General features: G+C 47.1%; 1 protein-coding gene across 1 annotated transcript in view; it reads right to left on the bottom strand.

Annotated features, from left to right (window-relative positions):
* Positions 1–3,137: 3,137 nt before the first annotated feature.
* The window catches only part of pard6gb (par-6 family cell polarity regulator gamma b), a 42,192-nt gene continuing 24,661 nt past the window's right edge, over positions 3,138–20,668 (bottom strand). The window contains exons 3-4 of the mRNA XM_061254784.1: positions 6,766–7,496; positions 3,138–6,507 (exon numbers count right to left, since the gene is read on the bottom strand). Of these exons, the coding sequence (XP_061110768.1) occupies positions 6,250–6,507; positions 6,766–7,496 (989 nt within the window). The 3' untranslated portion in view covers positions 3,138–6,249. The remainder of the gene's footprint in view (positions 6,508–6,765; positions 7,497–20,668) is intronic.

Genomic DNA, 20,668 nt, shown 5'->3' with positions numbered 1-20,668 from the left:
ATTGTGTCCAGGGTCTTTTATTTACTTAGGCTGCACAAAGCACAGGCCTTTATTTGGGGCAGGCTTGTATTCGAGGCAGGCCTTTATTTCTTATTAGGCTTCTGGTGTAGAATTTTATTCTTAGAAATAAAGTAAAAGGCTACACTTAAAGTGGGCCAACACTGTTCAACACTTCCTGTAGCTGTTCAGAAATCAATTAGTGTAGGCTAATCAGGAAACACCATTTGGTAAGTCATAGTGTCAGTCTTAACAGATTTAGTTCATTGCAAATATTCTCAAACACAATAAATCACATGCAAGTCCAGAATCTATAAAATAACTACTAGCCAGACACGCCTTCATGAACAATAACAAATTAGGGTAGATAACAGCAAGTTATCTAAAGATCTTTTTTCCTAAAGTGCGTTTTATTGTGAGACATGCGTTTCATTTGGAGCAGCATACCGGTAGGCTATCAAAAGATTTTTGCTTTGGTTTGGGATTTAATTGACTTGGATTGTTTGATTCTATTGCTAAATGTTGGGACTGATGGGCACTGAAATCTGGGGGGTATTTGATGGTTCACTGTTAAGTTTTATGTAGTTGAATTGTTTATTGCGAGCCAAGGCAGCCGCTTTCATTCATTCATTGAACATGCTCTGTGCTGTAAATACATGGAAACCTTATTGCGTAGCCTAAATTGAGTTAATTTTTAATTTTGCCTGATTTACTTTTGATTAAATTCGTAGGCTGGAATGCCTCGCGGCAACAATTGTGTTTAAATGTATACTGCTTCAGCCTTTGGCAAGCTACTTAGAAGGGGGCGGCAAGCGACTGGTAGCTTGAGAGCAACGTGTTGGAGACCCATGGTGTAGGACAACGACTTTTCATTGGCAACAGTATTAAACCAACCAACAATATAAAATATTAAGAAGAGCTCTTTTATTTCATTGAGTTAAATCAAAACAATGTCTTCTAGTGCTCATGGACTGATAGCCCTACTGGTAGGCAATATTACCCCGGCTTGTATTTGGGGGCCTGCCTTTATTTGTCCGAATCGGCCACGCCCCCAGCTATTATCCGAGGTCCGGCTTCAAATAGAATCCCGGACACAATTTGAGGATTTACTGTACATAAAAACCCTCAAATTAAAGCACTTCAACCACATACGGTTTTATTTCAACTGTGTTTTCTGGAGTATCAACATAAAATGTGTCAATGTTGAAATACTTTCAGACTGCACTGCAAGTTCATGATTAAGGCATCAGGTACATTTACAATTTCAGTATGCACTCTAGTCCTCCTTACCTTGGTTGGCCTCGAGGAAGTTCTGACATCTGACGACTCAGAAAGGGAAAGCAGGGCTTGTCTCAGGCTGTTTTCACGGGGGGAAGAGAACTGCTGACCCGGACTGGGGATGTTGCCTGAACCCGAACAACACATCCTCTGTGGAAGAGGCAGAGCCCGAAGACTCGGGGGAATCCGCACCTACATCTCTGGCGGAAGTTGCTGAGGTAGTCAAAAATCTCCTCAGCGGCAAGTCGCCGGGTGTGGATGAGATTCGCCCTGAGATGCTGAAGGCTCTGGACTTTGTTGGGCTGTCTTGGCTGACACGCCTCTTCAGTTTCGCGTGGAGGTCGGGGACAGTACCTGCAGAGTAGCAGACCAGGGTGATGGTCCCCATTTTCAAGAAGGGGGACCGGAGGGTGTGCTCCAATTATTGGGGTATCACACTCCTCAGCCTCCACGGGAAAGTTTACTCTAGGGTGCTGGAAAGGAGGCTCCGACCGACGGTCGAACCTCGGATTCAGGAGGAGCAATGTGGCTTCCATCCTGGTCGTGGAACAGTGGACCAGCTATTTACCTTGGCGGGGTTATAGGAGTTTGCCCATCCAGTCCACATGTGCTTTGTGGACTTGGAGAAGGCTTTTGACTGTGTCCCCCGGGGAACCTTGTGGGGGGTACTGTGGGAGTATGGGTACCAGGGCCGTTGTTACGAACCAACCAGTCCCTGTATAACCAAAGTGAGAGCTGTGTCCGCATCCTCGGCACAAAGTCAAGCACGATTCCAGTGGGTGCGAGACTCCTCCAAGGTTGCCCCTTGTCACCAGTCCTGTTTGTCATATTCATGGACAGGATCTCAAGGCGCAGCCGAGCTGAGGAGAGTGTCTGGTTATTGATCTCAGAATTGCGTCTCTGCGTTTTGCGGACGACGTGGTTCTGCTGGCTTCATCGGACTGTGACCTTCAGCATGCACTGGAGCAGTTTGCAGCCGAGTGTGAAGCGGCCGGGATGAGAATCAGCACCTCCAAGTCCGAGGCCATGGTTCTCTGCCAGAAAACGATTGCTCCTTCCAGGTTGGGAAGGAGCTATTGCCCCAAGTGAAGGAGTTCAAGTATCTTGGGGTCTTGTTCACGAGTGAGGGTAGAAGGGAGCGTGAGATCGGCAGGCGGATCGGTGCAGCGTCAGCAGTAATGTGGGCGTTGCACCGGACCGTCATGGTGAAGAGGGAGCTGAGCCAGAAAGCGAAGCACTAGATTTACTGGTCGATCTATGTCCCAATCCTCACCTATGGTCACAAGCTTTGGGTAGTGACCAAAAGAACGAGATCGTGGATACAAGCGGCCAAAATGAGCTTCCTCCGTAGGGTGGCTGGGCTCAGCTTTAGAGATAGGGTGAGGAGCTCGGACACCTGGGGGTAGCTCGGAGTAGAGCCGCTGCTCCTTCATGTCAAAACGAGCCAATTGAGGTGGCTCAGGCATCTGATCAGGATGCCTCCCGGGCGCCTCCCTTTGGAGGTTTTCCGGGCTCGTCCAACTGGGCGGAGACCCCGAAGTGGGGTGGGGAGAGGGACGCCTGGAATACCCAGCTTAGCCTACTGCCACCGCGACCCGACTCTGGATAAGCGGGTGAAAATGGATGGATGGACCCTCCCCCTCCCAATGAGCTTACAAGATTTCCATTTTCATTTATGATAATAATGAAATCAATAATGATTATCTGCTTATGTAAGTACACATATAAAATTTATACAGTTTAAAGCATTTTTAACCATGAAAAAACTGGTTTCAGCAGGTGGTTTTAATGTTCTGGCTGATAGTTTGTTACAAACCAAAACGCTATATACACCTAACAAAAATGGATGAGGGAGACAAGACTTAGGAGTAGGAGTAGAATGGGACTTCTTTATTTTACTTTCTCTTCAAAATACAAAATGAGTTCATTTAAACAGCAAGGGAATAAGTAAATAGTATTTACACACAATTAAAATGAACTGAATTAAGGGTTCTGCTTTCAAGTGATATGTACTATCGATTAATTAACTATCAAAATTTCCCCTCTGAAGATGGAAGACATGTTTAAAGATGTTAAAACTACAGTTAAATAAAAGTACAAGAAGTTGTGTAAGAGGTTTAATGTTGTGCAAAAAAGGAGGTGGAAAAGAATGCAGTCGCGTCAGAGACTGAGGAAACAGAACCTCATGAAATTCATTAAAAACATGTTTATTCAAGTTAAGATATTTGCAATATTTAATTGTGCTCTACAAATGATTGCAGTCACAAAAACACGGAATTAAAGTTTCTTTCTACAGTAAAGTTTAAAAATTAAGCTTTGTTGAACTTGGGATTCACTATAAATTATCAGTGTACCTTAAAAAGTAGTGAACTTTACTTATATCTAGTGAGGATGTTTGCCAAAATGAAACATGGTTTCATGTTGGTGGCTTGACTCTTGAGAGAAGACCTTATCTTATCAATCTGCGTTCCAATGAAACAGCAACAATTTGCCTTCAAAAGAACATCTCACAATGTGACTCAAAATGTTGCTGCTACTCTCAGATATAATTACATAGCCATCACCTCGTACCTGAAATTCTTTCTAGATGTGTTTGCTTATCAGTTTTCAATGTTTGCAATGATCAGTTCATAATTAAAATGCATGTCTACAATAAGTTGGACAAGGACAGAAAAACAATGAGAACATTCAGACACATTCCCAAAATAAATAATATTCAAAAAGATAAGATGTCCATTCCTTATGGGAGAGGAGCTTTTGTGGGGAGTTTGCACCATGTAATGGCTGCTTCCTACCAGCAGATGACGCTTTCCTAAAGTCCGATCTAGTTTAGGGACAACAGTATGGTCTGTTATAAATCTTTTCCTGTTGTAAAGAAGCAGGGAATATCTATTCACTAAAGCCAAAGTCTGGCAAGAAAATTAACACAACGTGTAGCAACTGGAAAATGAAAAGCAAACAAATGAGAGATTCCGATTACATGCAAATCAAGAAACATTACAAACGTGGATCAAAATGCAGAACAAGGGTTGGAATTTGGGAGTAAAAAAACCCAAAACTTTTAAGACGACAAAAAACAGAAAAAGAAATATTTTAAACGTACTTTCTTCATTTCAATAAGACAAAAAAGACTGGGCTCCCAAAATGCAGAAAACTTTTACAAAGAGATGACATTTAAGAAGTTTCTTTCACAAGTGGATGACAGATTGTTCTAAGAAACTGACAGCTCCAACCTTGACGTTGTACTAAACGTGCACTGACATGATACACCATTCATACTGTTATAGCGTGAGTAGACCGTGCTTTATAACCAGGGTGGCTTCCAAAGTTCACACCTGGACTAATACATTTGTGTCCATTACAAACCATGCTAATTACAGCACCCATGAATACAAACTACTAACAGGGGACATGGGGGGGGGGGGGGGGGGGGCTGAGGTTGGAACTGAAGTTAGTCTCAGACTCGACTGTAACTAGCAACAACACCGTAGCCGTTTCTCCATCTGCTCATCTGGAGGGGGTCTTGGAGAGTTCATAGCTCAGAGGCCCAAAGTAAATGTTAAAGATAAAAGTTAATTAACACTCTGGTGGCAGGAGAGGCCCACCTTCCATGACGCTGAGAATACACAGACAAAGCACATTACTCAGCATTCCTGACCCCTCTTCAGAATCATGACAAGTGAAAGAACGACAAACGCTATTATTTTCCCACTCAAATAGAGCTCTCAGATTAAAAAAAAACGACTTTAGGTAAACATCTCATAAAGCTTTCCCTTTCTTTGCTAAGTCACTTCTAATTCAAAGCGTATTCCGTACCTCAATAGCGACAAAATCTGAATTGATAGCTGGAGAAGCAACAAAACATAATGCTCTGTATTGCAACACTAAAGTCGTTCTCCTCTGCTGTAAAAATGTCTTCTACCTGGAATTTCTTCTTCTTTTTCTGTCTGATAGGGTAAGTGAATACTGCCAGCACACATTGTAAAACATACATGTAAAGCCTGGTACACACAGGAAAATTGGGGTTCATTTGAAGGGATTTTGTCCTGAGACTGAATGGTTGGGTGGGTACTGTGGAATCTGTTGTGTGAGTCCTGACCAGCCACATTTGTTTTAAAATCGGAGAATCACACTTCATATTACGGAACCAAACATTTCCTTCAGCATACATACTGCACTTAACAGTCAAGTACTAAAAAGTGATTATCTCCCAGAAGCTGCTTGACCTTTTCGTACATCAGTAGCTTCATGAATGCCAGTATGTGCATGCCAAATTTCCACACCAATTGTAGCTATATCGGGCCAAAACTTTCCTTGTGCATACCTTGGCTTAAATAGGCAAGTGATAAAAAATGCATTATTTTGAACAGGTTTGTAGTAAAATAGAAGGTGCATTCTCCGGACACACACATTTAATTCTGATATAATTGCTCCCTTAATTTGCTCTCAGGTTCCAATGAGAGCAAATTAATCCATTGCCCTGATAAACCATAAAAATGTAAGCTCTTTGATAAACTCAGAAATAGGAAAATACTGCAGGCTCTATCTGTAACTGCATAAAAAGTATGCAATATTTCTGACTGGAACTGTGCAAATCTGTCAGACCAGCTAAAGATAAGACAGGTTATCATTAAAAACAAAGGGTTTATAAATAGCACCAGTTTCTTGGTCCCATTACCATAATATGGACAGCATACTTGGCTTGAACTACTTTGAGCAACACAGTCATTTATGTATAACAGTGACAACAGTATGCTTTGACCCTCATTAAACGTTTATATTTCTAACGATAAAAGTAGAAAACCTACATAACAGGAAACCTACAGTCTTGCATTATGTATTTGTTAAAGTACACAGAGTGGTGTTTTTAGAGTGTAGAAAAGGAGAAGAGAGTGGTTTGTGGGGGTACAGTTCTGGCAGGCTGCAGGTGGTTCAGGGCAGTCTCTGAGCAGCCGGGGGAGGGGAGGGTGGACCCTATAGGGTGATGACCGTGCCATCCTCCTCCACCCCGCCCCTGGGCAGCGCCAGGCTGTGCCGGGGGTCGGTCCGCAGGGTGCTGATGATTTTGTGCAGGCTGCCGTTGCTCTCCCGGAGGGCGGGGTTGCTGCTGTGGTGCGGCTGGAGGGTGAGGTCCCTGTGCAGCTTGAAGCTCAGCCCGGCGTGGGGCACCGAGCCGTTGAGGCTGGCCTGCGAGTGGAAGGAGGCGGCGGAGACCACAGAGGCCGGGCGGGGCTGTGGGGGCGGGCTGGGCGCGGGGCCGTAGGAGCGAGAGGAGGAGGAGACCACGGAGGTGGGGCGTGAGGGGGGCGGCGGGCTGGGAGCGGGGCCGTAGGAGCGAGAGGAGGAGACCACGGAGGTGGGGCGTGAGGGGGGCGGCGGGCTGGGAGCGGGGCCGTAGGAGCGAGAGGCGGAGGAGACCACAGAGGTGGGGCGGGAGGGGGGCGGCGGGCTGGGAGCGGGGCCGTAGGAGCGAGAGGCGGAGGAGACCACGGAGGTGGGGCGGGAGGGCGGCGGGCTGGCCGCGGGGCCGTAGCAGCGAGAGGCGGCCGAGGCCACGGACGCGTTGGAGCGCCGGGACGGCCGCTTCACGCTGCTCTCGATGACGATGTCCGACTCCTCGTCGCTCTCCAGCTCGTCCCCGGCGAAGCCGTGGGCCCCCGCGGCGGCTGCCAGGCTAGGGTACCCCGCCGAGCTCCCGCTGCTGTCCGTGGACTGCCCCGAGCTCCCCGAGATCCGGCTGCCCCGCACAATGTTGTTACGCTGGTTCACCGGCTTCACCGTCACGATGAGGTTGTGGCTGTTGGCGATCATCATGTCCGTCACCTGGTCCAGGGTCTTGCCCGTCACCTCGATGCCGTTGACCTCCAGCACCTCGTCGTTGACCGCCAGCAGCCCCGTGCTCTCCGCCAGGCCGCCGGGCACCATGCGCGAGATGAAGATGCCTGGAACCTTCTCCAGGCCGTGCGGCGTGACGCGCACGCTGGTGCCGTCGCGGATGTAGAAGCCCAGCGGCTTGTCGGAGCCGTGGCGGTACAGCCGCACGCGGCGGTGCGATTCCGGCAGGATGTCCACGTCGATGATGGACGACACCGGTCGGAAGTCCTGCGGCATCCCGATCCGGATGTGGGGCCGCTTCCGGTTGGCGTCGTTACGGAGGTTGACCACCGGCTTCTTCCTCCGGGTCAGCGTGTTGGTGCCGAAGTTGCTGTAGTCCACCTCTTCTGCAAGACAGAACATTGACATGGGTTCAGCAATCAGAAACTATCCATGAACACACATTACTGACGAGAGAGCTCTATAAGTGCAGTACAGTACAATCCATTTTTTTTTATTGAAAAACATTGAATGCTTTTGTCCAACATTAAACATTTGTATTTATGAAACCAATGAAACAAAGTTGTCTGCACAATTCCTATAGTATTTATTTGCAAAAGTACACAAAATGGTGTTTTTAACATTGAGTGTCGAAAAGAGAAAAGTCTTAGCTCCACAAAGATAGCAGGGGAAAGGGCCGTGCAGGGCAGTGTAAAAGGCTGGAGAAACCATGCGTTCCATTGGGCAGTTGGCTGGCAGGCTAATGAGAGGCAGAGAGCATTTGGCTTGTGGGACCTGCGTAGGTGGCCTCTTTTTGGGAGTGTGTGGCGGTAGCTGTTGGCTCTGGGACGAGCATCAAAGCTGGGCTGGGTTTCCCCACGAGAGCTTTGCTTCAGTCATCCTGGGATGCTCACCTGGGACGCGTTAAACCTAGAACATACCCCTGTGTCAGGACCGTACCATGGGCCACTCCCATGCTGAAAGAACAGCTCAAGCTAGGTGGTTGACCAGTTCAGACCGGCTCCATACTCAACATGGTTCCACCAGCTCAAGTTATGTTTTGAAACTGCTGGAAGCTGATCATTTTAAGATGGTCACAGCTGGATTTTACACCAGGGTAAAAAGCTCACAGTGCCTTCCCAGGGTCCTTTGTGGTCCAGTTAGGATCCCGGTTTGAAGCCAGCTACCCTTTGCTGCCATGTGCAGAGGAATGGCATTGCTCTTATGTTCTCCCAAAGCTACTTTCAGGACAAGAGGTCCCCCAGCAGTGCAGTGCAGTCCAGCTCCATGGGCTATTAGCTCAGCCTCAGGGTAGCCTCAGTTTCCAGCCCTCCTTCCCCAACTGTAAATTCCGCATCACGTGGAGGTGCTTGAGAGAACTGCCACAGCTGTCCGACTTTAAAGGTACAATAGGTAATTTCAGACTTCTAATGGTCAAGAGAGGAAATCCCCCCCCGTCCTACCCCCCACGCCATTGGCTGCGGCAATTAGAACCAATTTTCAACCAATGAGCTTGAACTATTGTACAGCTATACAATGTTTTGGTATAGAGTGTGGGTCCATCAATTGTATATTTTGAAACCTGAATTTAAGGACTATAAACACAGGCAGAGGGTGAATCAACATGTCAGTGAGCCCTTTTCAATGATAGGAAGGGATTTACAATGGTCTTGTAACAATGTTTTAAAACAAAGGACTTACCAATTGTACCTTTAAGAACCAGAGAGTTTTTTTACGGTGGAATCATTTCCTGCTTTTACGCCTTTTCAGCCAGGGCTAGGTTAACTCAGCTGACCCGATATATCAGGCCCTGGAAAGTACAGGCTTGGGCCCAGAGCTGATTAAGATGCTGGAGCGCATGCGTGGCAGTGTGCCTTCTGAACTGTACGTGATTTGTGGGGTGGCGAAACACAAGCACATCCCCGAGCTGTTGCAACATGCCTGCTTTAATTAAGCCAAATGAGAAATGTGGGATGCGGAGGAATTAAATCAAAACCAATGGGGAGTTTGATTACAAATGTTTTTTTAAACAGCAAAGCCCGAATTACAACGTGTCAACAACTGAAATTCAACCAATCTGTCATCGCCGCATCGGTATGTGGACTGCATCTGCAGGAACAGGCTGCCCTGGCCAGCTGTGCTACTGGCTGATAACCTGCTGAGACTCTACCGACATAAAGGTGCACCTCAACAAATAAATCTAACATTATTTCATCTGATATCTGCATATGGTCACATTTCAGTTACCTAGCCCTGAGTTACAAAATGGCCAAAAGACTATGCCCTCAGGCTGCCAGGGATTAGGCTAAGTGATGAAGCAATATGACGGCTACAGTCACGTTTCTCAAGTTAAACTTGGGGAATCACTTGCTCAAGGCCTCCCTCAGTTTCACAGTCAAACAGGGCCTTTCATTGACTTTATGCTGATCCTATATTGTAAACTGAGGAGGCTGCCTATGTTTGGCAAAATGACGAATTCAGTGGCTGGTATTAGGATGTTTGTTGCATCTCAGGGAATGTGCACCCTTGTTTTTTCCATTTTGGTCTGTAGTGGGCCGGGTTCACTGTTAGTTTTGGACACAGTGTTGTGCTCCATGATGATGCAGTGACTGAGGGTGGGGTTGCCAGTGAAAATTGGAAACCACCTAAACATACTGTAGATGAATAAAGAAGCAATAATAATGTAGGCCAACAAGGAAACAAAAATACCAGAGGCCAACAAGGAAGGAAAAATACTGTAGACAAATAAAGTACAGTAGACCAAGCAGGAGATTCACGTCAACATTAAGAAAAATGACATCACAGTAGGGCTGACCAATCAGGCGAAGCACAGACAGTGTGGGGAAAATGTTAATAGGATAACATTACATTATTGCCATTTGGCAGACGCTCTTATCCAGCGTCTGCCAAATGTGCGGTTGATTAGACTAGGCAGGAGACAATCCTCCCCTGGAGCAGCGCAGGGTTAAGGGCCTTGCTCAAGGGCCCAATGGCTGTGTGGATCTTATTGTGGCTACACCGGGATTGGAGCCACCGACCTTGCGTTCCCCAGTCATTTACCTTAACCACTACGCTACAGGCTGCCCCTACAGGCTCCAGGCTGCATTAAACTAAGGCATAAAAGACCATGGACAATATGACTGGGGCCTGATTGAGAGAGGGCGATGGGGGAATGCCCTCTGGCCTCTCCAGCTCTTGCCGTGTCCGTGCGAGCTGCAGGCGAAAGGCTGACCTCTGACACAAGTGTTGAGCAGCAGAGTCAGAAGTAAGCAGCAGAGACGCGTGCTTGACGGCGCTCTATCCAAACAACACCGCACAAATGAGCCCAGCCAACAAATATAACCGCATTCCAAACAGGGAAAAACTTTCAATATTGGGTAAATTCTGTGATTAAGTCCTCATTCACACATGTATAGGCTGCCAGTCAATTAAACACATCTCTTTCCCTGCCGATATACAGAGCTTTCCTGAATCCTGTATATATATATATATATATATATATATATATATATATATATATATATATATATATAGTGCAGGTCCCATATATATATATATATATATATCTAAGTTTTTCAGCGTGAAGCTCACAGAAATGCTCATTTCTGTACTTCTTACAGGAAGGCTTGACGGTTGCTAGGCTGCTCCGGTTTTGGTGTGTCGATTTCGCAGCGCTAATTAAAAGTAGCTTTAGCCCTTCCTCTCCTGCTGTGAGCGGACAGCGAAGGAAGTGCGGACACCACGAACCACCACTGCATGAGTGCAGGTCCCAGGGGCGGGTTCGATGTTTCCATGGTTACAGGGATGAGTCACGGCCTGTCGTCACAGACGGAGACACTTGCTACTGCACCTGTGTTAGACGTACGGTGGGACAGGACTGGAGTCTCCAGCAACAGGGGGCCAGTAAGCTTTTTTCAGCCAGAATGAAAACCGCAGCTTGGTTGATGAGGCATTACCGAACGTCCGTGCGATGTAGAAAATACACCGTTCGCACTGTGGGCTGTCCCTGTAGCTTTTTCATCGAGCTCGTAAAAGCAACAGACTTTAAAAGCCCAGAGTTCAAATGTCCATTTACGTTCCACACTCTGTAAACGCACTTGACGAACGGCCTACTCTACGTTCTCTCCACGGTGAATGAATTCATTAAGGGAAACCACATACTGTTATAACAGGCCCGTCTCAAGACAAACCTTATGGCGCGGCGATAAAATCATCGCCCTCCAGACAGACCGCAGTTATTCAAGTTGACACGCCACAGACCCTTCTCAGGGGGAGCCAAGTCCAGCTCAGTCCAGTCGAGCCCGCTGTCAACTTCCCCCAAATTACCCAGCCACGCCATTTCGCAAAGTCGAGGCCGAGAGCAGATTTTTAAAGAAAGGCCTCTCCCCTGGCAGGCGAAAAAAAAGCCATTTACCATTTGAAAACGAAAACATTTTTAACAATGCTTTCCAAAGCTCCTGAAATACATCAAAGCGCTGGGGCCACAGTTATTCACAGGCAGGGCCGCGGCAGCGCCATTATTTAGATTGAATCCAGGCGCAGACGTTTATTGTGCTCTGGAATTTATGCCACAAGTGCAGTACCTCGATGAGAAACACATTTGAAAATTTCCTTTCGGCCTCATTACGGCCCTGCTCCCGAAACCCTCCTCCTCCACCCCACCGCCACCCCCACCCCGGCCCGGCCCGGGGCGGTGCGCACCTCACACGGCACGCACAGCCGGACCTACACTCCCTGGAACAAAAGCTTGGTGAAAACCACCCAGACACATGGGCAGGGTTTCTCTCAAATGGCCGACAGGCTCCAGATGTGCCTAAGCTCTGCTAGTAAAAAAGAAAACAGGATTGATTGTGCCAGGCACCCCCTCCAAACCTGACTGTCCAGGGCTACACCTGGCCCTAATTTGATCGTGCCCTGCCCGAGAGGTCCAGAGAGGGGTTAAGGAACGTTCCGGTTCACTGCTGTTCCTCTGCCAGAGCTTTTCATCCTCTGAATTTGGCAGATCTACTGCAGCCACAGTTCACGGGCTGCGCTAACGACCACTGACGGGGTAATCCCCACAACGGCAAGGCATGATTGGGAGGCGAATGTCATTCCCATGATCAAAGGCTGGTTGTACATTTCAAATGTCTCTGAGTAGAAGGTTCTGATGCCTCTTAAAAACTTAAGCAGGAAAAGTCTGCTGATAGGAACGGTCGTCACGTTCTCAGGTAACACTCTAATGCGTGTATAACTCAAATAACACAAAAATACACACACAGAACCTCCTGCAGTGGCGTTGTACTGAGCCCAAGATATAAAATTCCTGAATAAATTAGACAAGTTCAGTCGAATAAACAAATCCTTCTGGGACAAATTCTTATGTGGAAATTTATCAGAAGCGAATCTGGCTAGAACAAAGCGAGCAGCAAATGGCTGCAAGCGCTAACAAAATTCCTGGCAGAAAATACAAGGATTCTATCACCACAGGGCCACAGTTCACAGGAGCCCTAAACAAAATATTACCTACCGACCCCCCTCCGCCCTCCAGGAGCACATGTAAACAGCAACGCTGCGTGCTTAACATGCAATTTTAACAGGCGCTTTGTTTCTCGGCCGCCATGGGCAGCTCGTGGTCACAGCGGACCCTCCCCGCCGATCCCCACTCTGCCTCCGTGAGGGCTGCTCTGGGGTGTCCCAAAACGAGAGCCCAGCCTCAGTTCCTGACACGGGGGAGATTCCAGGACAGCATGAACTCCTGGCTGACCCCTCTGATCGTTACAGGCGGGGGAGGGGACGGGGAAAGGCCCGGCAGGCCCTGCCAGGCAGCGGCAGACACGGGATGGAGTCATGTGACCTGACCGTACACGGCGGGGCGGTGGAGAAGGGAGGCTCAACGCGGGCAGTAAAGTGCGCATTCATTCTCACACACTGCCAAAACCAAACAATAAGTCAGTCTCAACAAGTATTTCAGTCTTATATTTTGACTTTTTTGCTAAAAGCGAGACATCTTGACTCCATACACGATTTGCCAATGGTAAGTATCATAAGCTAATATTTTCTACTTCAGAGGGGAAAAAAATAAAAAGAATAAAATAAAGTCCCATTATAAACTTGTTCAGACAGATGTTTTACCAGTGCACAGGAGCAGGGCCTGGGGCAGTCAGAGAGACCAGACTGAGGTACTGCTCATGGCTAGACTAAGGATTTCATCTCCTGCACTTTTAGACCGAGTTGGAGAGAGAGGAGGAGGAGTGGTAGTCTGCTACGCTGGGGGGGGGGGGGGGTATCCCCTCCAAAGCCGTGGGAATGTAAGCCAAGCACAGCCTTTGTTGCTGGAGTCCCACCTCTCATTAGCTTAGCTGTGACAGGGCCTCATCCCACACGGCCTAGCAGCCTGAGGATCAATGGGTTAGCCGCACGGTCAGGTCCGGGAGCTGTGCTGCGCTCACCAGCACGGATAACGATAACGGTGAACAGAGATGCAAACATTACGTTATTTCTCACTGCGTGCTGTTTTAGACTATCATCTATTAACAGTGGACCCGCTGTAGCCGTCGAAATAACTGCTGGATTTGAGAACAAAAATTCATTTGAGAGAAGACGGAGCGAGTGCATTGTTTATTGAACATTTCAGGAGTGAACATCACATACGAATGTTTGGCACACTGGTGTCAGGAGGACATGCAAACAGGATGTGACCGCAGTGAGCTTCGGTCATGCAGTTAATGAAGGGAATGTAGTGTGGCCAGAGTGGTTTTCAGTGGGAAGCAGAAACCACAAGCATTGAGCTGAAAAGCAGATTTTTGGGTTTATTTTTTCTGCCTGCCCTGTCTATCAGGAACCAGACTTTGCACGAGAGGCAGACTGAATAGCAATAACCAATTATTTAAAAAACCAAAAAAAACACTTACATACAAGCAATGAATAACAAAACACATATGAGAGACCGTGAATGTAATAATGCAACATACCCAGTGCCTGAAAGGCACCTCCTTTCTTTGGAGTGTTGGTATAACATTGATTGGTCCTGGTTGGAACAACACTCCAAAGAAAGGAAGACAAGCAAAAAAGTATCTTTGAATGTGCAAGGAATGTTTCACATTCTTGAGGGGGGTGGGGGGGTGAACAGAAGAGAAGGGGGGAGGGGGGCAGGGGGGTTTAGTGACGGGGCTGCGGGTTTGGAGTTGGGCCGCAGACCCGAAAGCTCGGAGCTAACAGCCAGGACGGGGTTTCCCCACCGTAAGCCAAACCCCTTCCCAAAAAAAACACCACCTCCCATCAGCCCCTGCAGTCTTGAAACCAAGCAAACTTAAACAGCAGCTGGCAGTTGTGAAGGAAGGTTCTAGAAAAGGACGTTCTCCGCCCTAATTACACAGGGTATGAAACGGAAGCCTCCCCAGCCTGGCGGCTCAAACGGCTCCTCGATAGTGCGCACTCAGCAGCGCCCCCCGGCCTCCTCTGTTATTATTACCGCGCGCGGCTCAACACATCTGGGACAAGTTAACGGTCTGCATGGCTGGGTGGGGATTTCTTTAAAGGATTAAATTCTCATTCCTTTTTCCCCCTCGCAGACAGAGCACATTTTTTGCCACAGGTCAAGGCTGCTGGCTGGCGACGCTCACAGCCTTCTGTTGCAGGCCTCAGACCAGGGGTGCACAACAAGGGCCCATTCCTTTCAGGATTTTGTGTGCCAACTTCTGCTCTTAATGATTTAATTGATTCAATTTATTTATTTTATTTATTTACCAGGGACAGTGCACATGAATCAACATTTTGCACCATTTTCAGTAGTCCCTAACCTGCATGTCTTTGGACTGTGGGATGAAACCAGAGTACCTGGAGGAAACCCACGCGAACATGGAGAGAACATGCAAACTCCACACAGGGGGGGTTCCAGGACCTTCTTGTTGCGAGGTGACTGTGCTACCCACTGTGCCACCGTGCTAGCCCCAATCATATCTCATCTGACGTGTATGAGTACAAGCTACAGCCGCGGACTGCAGGAGTATCCTAATGATTTTACTGAGCTCAAGCACATGCTTGAACCAGTGTAATTCCAACTGTTTGGAACAAAAACCAGTATGCATACCAGCCCGGAGTTGTGCACCCCTGCCTTAGACGCACACCAAAAATGATCCTACCTTTCTGAGAAAAACCCAGTAAAAAAAAAAAAAATCAGAACAGCATCCATCTGGACAGCTTCCAGAGTAGAAATGCGCTAAATTTCAAGGAACGGAGACGTTGCCTAGGTTTTCCAGTTAACCGACTATCAGAGTGAACAAGATCTATGTCCGGGCGGCACGTGTTGTTAGTTAAGTATTCCCAACCGCCGCGTGTTCCAGAGGTATGGTGTGGTCTGCGGGTTTGTTGCTACACTACCTCAGAGGGAACAGAGGTACGGCGGGCTGTGCGTTGTGGGTGAACCGAGGCTGCGTGCGTAGCCTTGTCGTTGGCAGCCTGCGTTCACACGCCATGGTGCTCAGGCGCGCGTTAGAACCATTGGAAGTTTGCATAGTACACGCTGTATGCCCTCGTACAATCCCCTGTCACAGGCTATCCGTCAAACCCTCCCCTCTGCCGCTTTCTGCGAAGAGGAGAGGAGAGCAGATGAAAGGGGTTAAAATATGCGAGTCCTCCTTAAAGGTTTTCCGATGCCGTCATAGCCCGAAGGGAAGGATCATATTGTGCGCATTACAGCATTATCCTATAGAGTCCGCGATGCCAGATGCCATCTTGGTTGACGCAGTCTTCGGAAGGCTTGGATTAGAAACCCTGAAGGCCTGCTGGGCGATAAGGCTCCGCTCCTGCTTCCTTGCCTGTAAACGAGGGGGTTGGTCCTGAATAAGTCAGGATGTAATGTCATTTTGTGTTTTTCTCTTGTTGAGCGACTAGTGGCTTTGCATTAAAAAGTGTCTGCTAAATTACTAAAATGTAAACAATGTAAAGTGGAGTTGTTAGGGTTAAATCCCACCAGCATGTCTGTGGTGTGGCTTTCATTCAGCACAGGTGCCATTTGGGAATGTGGAAACTTCCAGGATTGTCGTCAAACCAGAAGCCATATTGCAGTCTCTGGTGAGGTCACAGGCTGGGAGCTGTAGCCATTTCCACCAGTCTCTGATAAGGGCTGGGCGTGCCCATAAGAGCATGCATCTCTAAAACATCAACCTGGAGTATCGTGCCCAAAAACAAATTAAACAGACTGCTTTCTGTCGAGCAAAAAAAAAAAAAACCTGGTAGAATTAAAGTACGTAAATAATTAAAGTGAGGTTAAAAAAGGCACATTGCCTCATTTGCATTACTTCACATGTATTAATGAGCCAACTGGTGGCTCTGTAAAAGCAATCTGATTAAAACATAAGAATATTTACAGGGTCATTTATACAAGCACAGAAGCTTGTGTGCACATTATTAAATTAAATAATGTGCACTTCAGTTTTTCGTTTGTTCGCTAAATGAAATCGAACTGAAGTAATGGAAAACATAATACATCCTTGCTGCAAAACTGTTCTGACAGCAATGAAACGAATCCTAATGGAACATTATATGCCCTTGCATCACGGCCGCTCAGCTGTGAAATAGCAGATATATACATGTGCGCAGAGCAGTCATCGGCTCGTCAAACGCAGGTGAAGTTACTCCAGCGCTTTTCACCGCATTAAAGTGAAAGCAATCTCAGCGACTCAAAATATTCATTTAACGGCAGTCACCCATTCATGCATGCGAACATGTTTTTATGTCCATCGTATAATGTATAAATGCTTTACAATTTAACATTTTGAAATAGGCAGGGCTCTACACTACCATTGTTTCCAGAGTACATGTGCTCTTCAAGATGTAAAAGCACAAATGCATCGCAATTAGAACATGTGCTCCGAAATTATTTCCCAGTTAACGCACGCCAATTTTCAGGAGGAAACGCTCCATAAATGGGAACGCTGTATAACCCTGATAGGGAGGAAAAACCATGGCTAATCGACCTGGGGACCATTTTGGTAAAAACTCAGAAAACGGCGTATCAAAGTGTCCCGAGAGCAGGGCGACGGATTCCCACAACAACACACTGAGCAGCACCAGGCCACCCCCCACGGCTGGCTATCAGCGTGCGACCCCTGCCCCTGAGAAGAGCCAGGCCACCCTGCTAATCTCACACCCCGACAGCTGATGACAAACAGGCCCCGGATTCAGGGATTCAGGGGTGAGGACGGAGGCAGGGGGATTAGGCCTCAATGCCGCCTAAAATCTCCTGTGGCGGGTAGACCCTGTCACTGGGCAGACCTTGTCTGTGGACGCGTGGAAGCTCTCGCTACCACGGGAACGGAGTCGGACGATGACGCCATGTCTGGGGGCGGGCCAGGAGGGAGAGACAAAGCGCCGTGGAGCACTAATGAAAGGCTAGCGAGCAAAGTAAAGACCTAGAAAGGTCACTTTACGGCAGCCTTTGTGTGCTCGCCCTCTCTTTTTCCATTTGATCCTTTGACGTCCTCCTAAGAGCCCGGAGTTGAAAGAGCACTACCTTTCCTCCGTGTGTATTGTTTCAGTTTGATGAAAAATGTGCACTTCCATAAAAGACGGCCTATTTTAAACCCGCGAACAAGCCGGTTCAGAACAAACGTTGAATAAGTGGAACATATTATTAAAGGTTTTCCATATTGTGGAAATTTCTCTTGCAATGTGGATCATAAAGAAGTTGAATATGTTATAGAAAGACTGTGAAAGTATAAATCCACACAATCCATATGAAGAAAATGAGCATTCAAATGAGCTGTTTGGATTTCCATGAAGTTATGACATCATAACAATACGCTCACTCAGCACAGATGGTATTCATTTTGTTGGAGCTAGCCAGCCAATCAGAAAGTTCTTTGATATCAATGAGCCTTAAAGATGCAGTCACTAAAATTTCCTGTTGTTGGTAAAGCGCATGGGAGGCACTGATAAACAGACATGTAAAACTGGATTGAGACTGTTTTTTGGTATTCTGGTACTAAAAACCACACAAACATCTTCAGGATATCAGGAACTAAAATGAAACACTGGAAAGGGGTACAATATGTGACCTTTGAATTGAATAACCGAGGGGTTGATGCTAGCTCTCCCTCTGCGCAACATGGCCATTAGCACTGGCTTTCTGACGGGGTGCAGTAGCGTGACCTTCCCTCTGTGCTCCTGCGGTTCATGTCCTCGAAGGGCTCGTACCACAATGACGGGGCCTATCCATCAGGAGAACGACTAACACTAAAATAAGGGGAGGCCGAGGTCCCCTGAACTCAGGGGAGCGCCCTCACCTCTTCAGGTATCGCAAAAAAACCTCACGACACGGAAAAATATACGGGCTCAACGGGAGCTGTGACAGGAGGGATACCGCGGACAGCTCAGTCATTTTCACACGTCACGTGTACAGAAACGATCGCAATGCGGATGTGCTGCTGGCAAACACGCGGTGGTAATTAATTCTGCCGAGAAGTTCTCCGCTGAGAGTGTCGACCTCAATCTTTCGCTCGGTTTCATCACGACCGCAAAGACAAAGTCTGGCTTTGCTAAAAATACCGAACACGTGCGATCCGATACCGTGGACAGGGGAGGACGGCGGCGGATTAATGGAGACAAATCTCACGGTTCCGTCTTTTATTAGACGCAGACAATGCACAAAGAGGCAAGGAAACGCTTTGAAATGCGCTGAAGACGGCAATCAGCTTTTTATTAGTTGCAGACATTGTACAAAGGGAACGCTTTGAAAAATGCTGAAGACCGTGTTCAGCTGGCACTCAACCACTCTGAGGGAAATCTGTTCCCCTGCAATCATCAGGATTCTTCATTGTGTAGTCGGCCAAGAAATGTATTAAATACTGGCATTTGGATTGCAGAACCGATACAAATATGTTTGGCCATTTTCAGGGTCTACTTTATGCATTAGAATTTGAGTATATGGCCTAGTAAAACATCTGATAATAAAGAAATAAATAGACCGTAGCAACCGTGGCCTAGGATATCTCAACCATTCCGCTGTTCTTGGCTGTGACCCGTCCCTGTTATGTCTGTGCGAGACCTCTTCCCTCCTGATTGGGAAACCTCCGACAGGCCCCAACTGGTGTGCCTCGCCCCGCTTTCACAACAGGAGAACCTGGCCGTTTCCTGAGGGAGCCCTCGCTCTGAGTCACACGCTCCTCTCCGGCCGGGCCGGCCTGGCTCTCCCTCGCTCTGGCGACACGCCGAGAACGGGCAGGGACCGCGACGAGTCTCCCTCATCCTCCGCCCTTCCCGTGGCAGAAACCTCACCATCCCGGTGCTCTGCAAAGCCCGTGGGTTCCAGAAATACCAAAAGTCACACGTGAATTTAAATCTGATGAATGTCCGTCACCATCATTGGTAAGGTCTTAGCCAAAAAGTTGGCAGGGTAATCCGATAACTTCCTGTAAATATCATAGAACAACTTCCCTTTAGAAAATATCCTGGTGCTTACTTAGGCAACACAAAGTGTGAACTATTTTAGCCACTGTGGATTAAGGACACAATGTATCCAATTAAGTAATAACAATAGCACTCACAGTACTGAAAGCAGACGGTAGCACAGAGAGCTGACATGGAAGCCCATTACGTTGTCTTTACAGTATGAGTCATAGGACTCTGTGTACATGTGAGACAGAGAGAACGTTCACAGGACACAGACTTCCTCCCCCCCCCCCCACATGTCAGTGTCTATTGCCTTCAAATCTACATTAATCTACATCTTCCTTCCTGTGCCCTTGCCCCAAGCTTGAACTAATGAACTGCCGAGCTGGAGTGATTGGCGGGCAGCCCACTTATTTGCACGGGAGTCCACTCTTTTTCTTGTCGGCAAACTTGGATATCGTCCCACGCGCCAGTTAAAAGTGAATGTTCTGTAATGGTCATGCGCTCCAAACTGAAGTGTGTGAAATATGAATAACTCTAGAATACATGAAAACATACTGTTGCTGACATGTTCTTTCTCGAGTAATATTCATCACAATGATGAATGGATCATTAAGTACAAACAGATACTTGAGGAAGTGACTCAGCGATTTAAACAAAGTGCGTCACTTGACACATTAGTTTAGAGAAAGGCCGCAAGGAGGAGATGAGTATCGAGCCAGTATCAGGATTCGGCTCGAAACCTTCACTTCACATTTAGAACCGTAACCAGACCGATTTGAGTTAATGAGAATTACAGGTCACATGATGAACATGGTTACCATGAAAACCAAGACACGTCTGCATCAAAAATGTTAAAGCGGAATATAGCGTTTTCAATATGGATCAAGTTATTTTATGATTATATGTTCAAATAAATTTCTGGTTAGGCCAACAGCATGACAAAATGTTTCCTGGATAGTGGAATAAGTGGAAAATATTTTTTTTTTTCCCCAGAATAAAAAAAAAAAAAAGACGTAATCTGCATAGCGTAAACTGCTCCTTTATATTTTAAATAGTAAACATAGCCTAAGTCTCAAGTAATGTGAAGCATATGCATGGGCACTGATGCCATGACATTGTAAGTTAAATAAGTTCAATTACATGTAGAAAACAGGCAGGGATATGCCCCATTAAGGTCAATTTATTTTCATGGCAGGCACTCAAG

This window comes from Conger conger, chromosome 9 (assembly GCF_963514075.1).
Source record: "Conger conger chromosome 9, fConCon1.1, whole genome shotgun sequence".
NCBI lineage: Eukaryota > Metazoa > Chordata > Actinopteri > Anguilliformes > Congridae > Conger > Conger conger.
This window is presented reverse-complemented; position numbering and strand designations above follow the sequence as displayed.